The sequence below is a fragment of the Electrophorus electricus genome, chromosome 1 (genome assembly GCF_041902795.1).
Source record: "Electrophorus electricus isolate QZ-2024a chromosome 1, ASM4190279v1, whole genome shotgun sequence".
NCBI lineage: Eukaryota > Metazoa > Chordata > Actinopteri > Gymnotiformes > Gymnotidae > Electrophorus > Electrophorus electricus.
Window position 1 is genome coordinate 32,309,359 of NC_137497.1, and position 7,500 is coordinate 32,316,858.

The 7,500-nt window shown below is 45.5% G+C and overlaps 1 protein-coding gene across 1 annotated transcript in view; it reads right to left on the reverse strand.

Moving 5' to 3' along the window:
- The window catches only part of nr4a3 (nuclear receptor subfamily 4, group A, member 3), a 24,970-nt gene that overhangs the window by 4,288 nt on the left and 13,182 nt on the right, over positions 1-7,500 (reverse strand). The window contains 4 exon segments of the mRNA XM_081715357.1: positions 2,355-2,551; positions 3,157-3,320; positions 4,300-4,327; positions 4,329-4,430. Of these exon segments, the coding sequence (XP_081571483.1) occupies positions 2,355-2,551; positions 3,157-3,320; positions 4,300-4,327; positions 4,329-4,430 (491 nt within the window).

A 7,500-nucleotide genomic window follows, 5' to 3' on the forward strand; every position in this document is an offset into this window, starting at 1 on the left:
AGAAAGAGAGAAAGAGAGAGAGAGATAGAGAAAGATGGGCAAGGGTCAGGTTGATCAGGGGTTGTTGTTATTTATATATTCTGCTTTAAGGTGTCGTTTGATGGCTGAAGTTCAATCACCAACTTTCATCTTTTAATTAATCACTGCAAAAGCAGAGTGCTATCAGCTTCCGTTTCTGCATCTCTGTCTGTGATTCCATATTAGCATGTACACACACGCACGCACACACACAAACACACACACACACACACACACACACACACACACACACACACACATACATTAACCCTTTCTCATCTCTGTGCCTATGAACTGGAGAGCTGATTGGATGCTAAAAGTCTGTATTTAAGTCACTGTGCAGGGAAACAATTACCATGGTGACATGGCAAATCCAGCACAGGGAGGGCACATCAAAGTTGGGAATAGACTTAATTACGTTTGAGCTCTCGCCATTAAAGGTTTTTACTGTCTCTCCTCCCCTCGCTCTCTTCCTGCCTCTGCTTGTGGGATTGAGTTCGTAGATTGAGGCAGTTGCATTTTTCCTCAGTAAGATTTCTTCTGAGTAAGGACACAAAAAGCCCAAGACGACCCAAACCAAACCGGGCGAAACGACGCCAAACCGTGCTCGCATTCTCTCTCCTCCACTCTCCTTCACCTCCTCTTACCGCTCCTCTTCAGCTACCGCTTCAATTCACAGTCCTGCAATTTACGGAGGAGAAAAACCTCTCCCTGTTTTCCTGCAAACTGCTGGCTTTGGCTCAAACTCTGTTCTTCATTAGCTCCCAATTATCATACACACACAAAATAACCCATTCACACACACATACACACACACTCACCCACACACATTCACAAACACTTACCCGGACACACACTTACTTACAGCAGGAGAGGAGAGGAGATGAGAGGTAAAGTTAAAAAGAGCGAAAAGTTAAAGAGAAGGGAAGAATATTAAGATCACGTTCCTGGCTCTAAACCCCTGAAGTGCACCATGTCATAACATCAGTGCTTTATTCATAGAAATGGTCTTGCACACTACCCCTGGACAATTTATTGCCCGTATGTGTGTGTGTGTGTGTGTTTTTTCCTCTGAATAAAGGTTTTTTTACGAGCTGGGTGATCTGGGTGTGTGAGTGTGTGTGACGTAGGCCCGGATGAATCCCCACGCTAGAGTGAGTCAGGAACCCAGCCTGGATCCCCTACTGAGGCAGTGACGCCACCACCCACCGGCCTCCCTCCCTACACCTGCTCCCTCACTTCCACAGAGAGAAAGAAAGAGATAGAGAAGGGTGAGAGACAGAGAGAAAGAGAGAAAGGGGGTGAGAGAATGAGGGCAAAGAGAGAAGAAGGAAGAAAGAGAGGGAGAGAGAGAGAGAGAGATAGATGAAGGTTTGGGAAGCAATTAAACGGAAACAGCTAAACCAAAACCCCAAAAAAATCCACTTCCTGTTCAAGCCGCATGAGAGGTCTGCTGAGTCACAGCACAAATCGCACACACAGCTCAAAACCGCTGTGAGCTTTTCACAAGTGAGAATTACAAAAACCCTGCCTCACTAAACTTACTAGGAATGGGATGAACGTGCACTTTTTAAAAGTCTGTCTATAACAGTGAAATGATGTGTGTGGTCCCTTGTTGGGGACCAAATGTGTGTGAGCTACTTTTGTTTAGCTGTTTGTCTGTCTGTAAATATAGGGTATCTACATTGTTCCTTTGTCTGCTGCCATTTTGATGCTAAGTTTTTGTATTTAGTGTACATATTTGGCTGTTCCCTGTTGTTATAAAAGATGGACATATTATTTTTTTGGGATGATCATGTTAAGATTATGATTTAGGTGTAAGTATGGTATTTACCAAAGGGTAATACACAATGGAACTGCACCCACGTGTGCGTGTGTGTGTGTGTGTGTGTGTGTGAGAGTGTGTTGTGTGTGTGTGTGTGTAGTGTGTGTGTGTGAGTGTGTGTGTGTGTGGTGTGTGTGATGCATCACACGTAAAACAGGGTTAGGGAGGGTACCCGTCCCATAAATTAAAACAACTGAATGCCAAAGGCAGTCTCCACGGTGACCATAGCAACTCTACAGCTGAGAACAACTAAGAGTGGACTTCAGAGTTTTCTACAATGCAAATGTTCAACTTGTGTGTTATAAACCATGATGGAGACACACAATGTAGTGAAGAGGATCTGACTAGAAACTTAGTGCTCCACACAGTTATAATAAGGCCATGAGTAATGGTTAGTATAAAATAATATAATTAGCTATGACTAGTATTCACCATGACAAACTTCTACTCTAAAAGGTTGCTTCATGCTCTGAGAGCCAGAGACAGACAGACAGAGCGTGCGAGCGCCTACCTGTTGGCCAGGCGGAGCACGAAGAGTTCGAGGAAGGCGGAGTCTATGAGTAGGTTCTGGTCATCATGGTGAAGTTCAGCGAATCCTGGAAGCCGCTCCGCCCAGCAGCGCGTGACCTCCATGGAACCGGTGAGGATCCGGTAAAACAGTTGGATCTGCTGGGCCTCAGCCACACCTCCTACCTCTACTGTACTAAACTACAGAGAGAGAGAGAGAGAGAGAGGAGAGAGAGAGGGAGGAGAGAGAGAGAGAGAGAGAGAGAGGAGAGAGAGGGGGAGAGAGAGAGAGAGAGAGAGAGAGAGGGAGAGAGAGAGAGAGAGAGAGAGAGAGAGGGAGAGAGAGAGAGAGAGAGAGAGAGAGGGAGAGGGAGAGAGAGAGAGAGAGAAGAGGGAGAGGGAGAGGGAGAGAGAGAGAGAGAGGGAGAGGGAGAGAGAGAGAGAGAGAGAGAGGGAGAGGGAGAGAGAGAGAGAGAGAGAAGGAAGGACAGAGAGGCATATACAGGAAGAGAGGGAGAGAGAGAGAAGGAGACAGGGAGAAGGATGTGGAGAAATGGAGAAAGAGAGGGAGAGAGAGAAGGACCAACAGAGAGAGAAAAAAACTGAAAACATCAGAAATGTATACATAATTTCACACATCCTGTTTTTACATCATGGTTCACAATACTTCATTAATTCACTATGATTTCAACATGGAGCAAAAAAAAATGAATTATGTTTCATTAATTATGTTTCATTCTCTCACCCCCCCCACATACACAACCACGCACGCGCACACACACACACACGCACACACACGCGGGTACCTGGCTGTAGTCCAGTTCTCGGGGTATGGACTGGGAGTACACCCTGACGAGTGCATTGAGCAGGCTGACGGGGGGTGACGGAGGTGAGCTTTCAGGCTGCAGCGGGCTCTTTGGTTTGGACGGCAGACGACCTCTCCTCCCTTTCAGGTTATCTGTGCGCACCACTGTCACACACAGACACACAACAGGCATCAATTAACAGGCCAACGTAGCGCAAAAAAACAAATACAAATAATAACTGTAACCCATCTGTTTTACACGTATTGGCAACATCACGGCAGTAATTACAATCGAGCTAAATCTTAGGCACATCGAGGTTCTCAGCACAATGAAAGATCAAATAAGCGCGTCTCGCTGTCCCGCTTTGCATAAAAGTGACTCTAAATAACCAGTAGAGGGCACGTGAGAGCTGTGTCGTTGTCCGAGGCTTAACGGCATATTCGAGAGGGCAAACGGAGAGGATCAGGGCTCAGGACAGTGTCAGAGATCCCATTACACCGATCACCGGACTCATGAACACATATGTCGTTCCTCGCAATTAAGACCGTCTCTCAAATGCCTAGGCCACAGAAGTAGGCACTGCTCTGAAAGGACCTATACATGCCTTTGCCCTGTAGCGGTTCATTACGGCAGCGGATCAAACATGATTACAGAAACGCAGTGTGGGACGCTAATGTTGTCATAAACATCTCCATTATCGCTTAATTCACTGTCGCATTCAAAACGCGGCGACCGGACCACCTGCGCACTAAAGCGCTATTAGAGCATATATCCTCTATGTCGGGAGTAGCGCGGGTGTGTGTGTGTGTGTGTGAGAGAGAGAGAGAGAGAGAGAGAGAGAGAGAGAGAGAGAGAGAGAGAGAGAGAGAGAAAGAGAGAGAGAGAGAGAGAGAGAATCTATCTGTGTGTGTGAATTTTGAAGTGATTAAGGTGAAGACTGTCCGTCTCTTCTGTCTCGTGCCTCTCCAATCACAGGTCCAGATGGGGTCATATACGCGGCTCATAGCCTGATAATTGCCATGATAAATAGTCAAGCAAGCAAAGATCGTGGATAACTAACCGCGGGGACTACTATTAACTAGGAATGGTGTGTGTGTGTGTGTGTGTGTGTGTGTGTGTGTGTGTCTGTTTCAGGGGTCTTACCTTCCTTTACCATGCCTACACTGAGACAACTTCTGGAAGCGGCAGTATTGACAGCGGTTCCGTCTTCTTTTGTCCACAGGACAGTTTTTACTGGCCAAACACACGTACTTCGCATTCTTCTGCACTGTCCTCTGTAGCCACAAAGAATAGAGCGGGCGGGGGTGGGGTGGGGTGGGGAGGGGGGGGGGGGGACAATAAGTCAACTAAACACTTTATTTATTTAATTTCGTGCTTTTTTTTTTTCTTCCGCTAAGAATTCAAATGGAAGCTTCCAGGTCATATTTTTAATTACAATGTGAAAAAGCTCAAGCTCCATCAGGATAATTTGATAAAATTAATTTCCCGACATGCTCAGCCTGCAGGAGGGACAGTTTTATTAGCGGGAGCCGCTGACAATGAGGATCAGCGCAAAGCGTGCCGAGGCCGTTCCCGCGAGACAGCCCGCGCCGCGTGATAAAATTGTTTGTGAAGCTCGCGGGTCAAGCTCGTGGCACCTCGGGGTTTTGGCGGATAGCGCCTCTGCGCGAGCCCTCTGGGGGTTGTTTTCTCCTCTGCTGGGTCCGCGCGATTATTACTGACCTTATTAAAACGAAATCAAACCTATCTGCGCGCAACTCCCACCAGAGAGAGAAAATATACACAAAAAACCCAAAACAAAACAAAAAGAAAAACACAGAACGTACTAAAAGCGCGCCGGCGGAACGGTTTAAAGTAAGGAGGTGCACACGCGGGGACAGCGGCGCTAAACGCTGGGTCCAGGGATGAATGCGTGGGACCCTCCAGTTCCGCGATGAGTAGGAAAACGTCCAAAACAAACATACAATTTTACGGGAGACATCTGCGGCCCATTTGATCGCACGGTAATAACACAAAAAGACTTTAATTACTGAAACAGAAACGCTACCGGTGAGGGTGGTAAGTTAAGGGTACAAAATAAAACGTTAGCACGCACCTGATCTTTGGCGGTGGTGCAATGTTTTCATTAACGTTTCCTTAACCCTTTTCCGTGTTTTCACGGAACTGATTTCTTTGCATCCTTCTCCCCACCTCATCTTGCGCACGGTTAAGAAAAATCAGCTCGGGCGGCCGCTGCCCACAGGAAATGAGTGAGACCAACGCTTTCTGCGTGACTTTCCTGGGGAAACCTTAATCAACAGGTGACGAGTCTCTCTATGTTCCTATCACATCACGCGCGCCGAGCCTAATATACAGTGTCAGTATTCATAAAACAACTCTCCTACTTCCCTTACATTAATAGGACGTAACTCGAAACCCTGGCGGGGGGCCTGGTGTTATTGACCATTGTGATTTAATATGAAAGGGTTCCTGAGTGCACACACTCGTACAGACCCCGACATAAACAAACAGGCAGCAAGTCTATAATGCAAATATCTAGCAGTTAATCCAGTTTACAAATTTTCTGTTTGTACATGCGCCTAAAATAATTTCGAAATCGCGTGAGTTTAATTAAGAACTGAATGAACGTGAGCGCATCTGCTCAGAAACATCTAACTGATAGCCGCATTACGAAACCCCTTAGTTTGAGTCAGTCAGGCTTTTCGTTCCATCATATCTAGCAACTAGCGCTCGCAAAGCCATCGTGCGTGCGCACACGCACAGCATCATTCCAAGTCTAAACCTCGCATGCTTGAACTATACATTATGCACGTGAGACACAAATCGATGCTTAAACACTCCCTTTTAATAAAGACCCCTTTACATAAGACAGGAGCATGGTGGTTAAAACCATCCTTTCATAAGTTTATATGGTTTCAGAAGTTCATATGTATTGGTTTGCACTGAATTCTACACAATATCCAATGAATGCAGAATGTAGATCATAGAAGACGTTCCTCATATTGCAAATAATCACACTTCTACCCTACAGAAGTTGGAAAACAATCTGTGACATACTTTAAGCAAACAAACCAAAATGGCAAAACCCAAATCAGTGTCTATAAGTGTCTGGAAATGTCTATGCACACACACGAATGCCACGCAACACACGCGCACGCACGCACAGACACAGACACACAGACACACACACACACACACACACACACACACACACACACACACACACACACACACACACCCACTGTGGTTCAGTGACCAGAAGTGTCTTGGGGCTTGAAAAGACAAGTGACTGTGGATTCATGACGTGTAACATGTGCTAATGGCCCCCACTGCCCATCCAGACCCCTTAGGGACCCTCTTTCCCATTCTCCTCTCTTCCTTCTCAAATCAGAGATTATCAGACCCCTCCTCCCCAACGCGCGCACACACACACACACACACACACACACACACACACTCACACACACCCCTCTGGGTGCGTAATTAGAAATGTGTGTTTGTTCAAGAGGAGAGGTGGAACTGGGTCATCATTAATTGGTTAAGTGTGCGTGCGTGTGTGCGCGCAGATGTGTTTTAGATACTAGCCATGACCGTGTTTCCGTTCCATATCTCTGTACATCTTCGTTTGTTAACACATTCAGTCCTGTGAACCAAACTAATTCTGCATGTGTTTCATTTTGCTGAATCTCCTTAATCGCATTGACACTATGTACCCACGAAGCACACGTTCACACACTCACGCACACGCGTAATTGAGTTAAGATCTGAACCTCTGAAATAAGTCCCGTCCTTTCCACGCTTATGGGGAAGTTTTGTGAATGAGCTAGTATATCTTGCTTCTCAATTGGGTAAATATTCTGAATAAATATTCTCATGCACGGTACACTATGACTCACCGTACAAACTACAAGCCCCAGGGCTAAACCGAGAACAACGTGAAAGAGAGAGAGAGACAGAGAGAGAGAATGGAAGTGCAAAATGTACTGATATGTCGTGCCATTATTTCACTAAACGTAGCAGTAAAACCACAGTGCATATTTATAAGAAGCGCATTTGCCGTTAAAAAAAAAGTTGTTTCTGCATATTAATGGGCACAAAACGAAAACCCACAATGAATAACCAATTAAAAATGGAATAATTTGAGGGTAAATATGTATGGCCAATCCATTAAGTACAATATTTTGTGTTCTAATGTATTTAAAATAACCAGGAATATTCAAAAATATAGTATATATAAGCTTTCTTGACTGAAAAGACATCATTAGGTATTTTAAAAGAATGTTAGTCATCTGTCAAAGGAAATGGGCAGCTGTGCAAAAACATTGCATTAAAATTCACCCACTA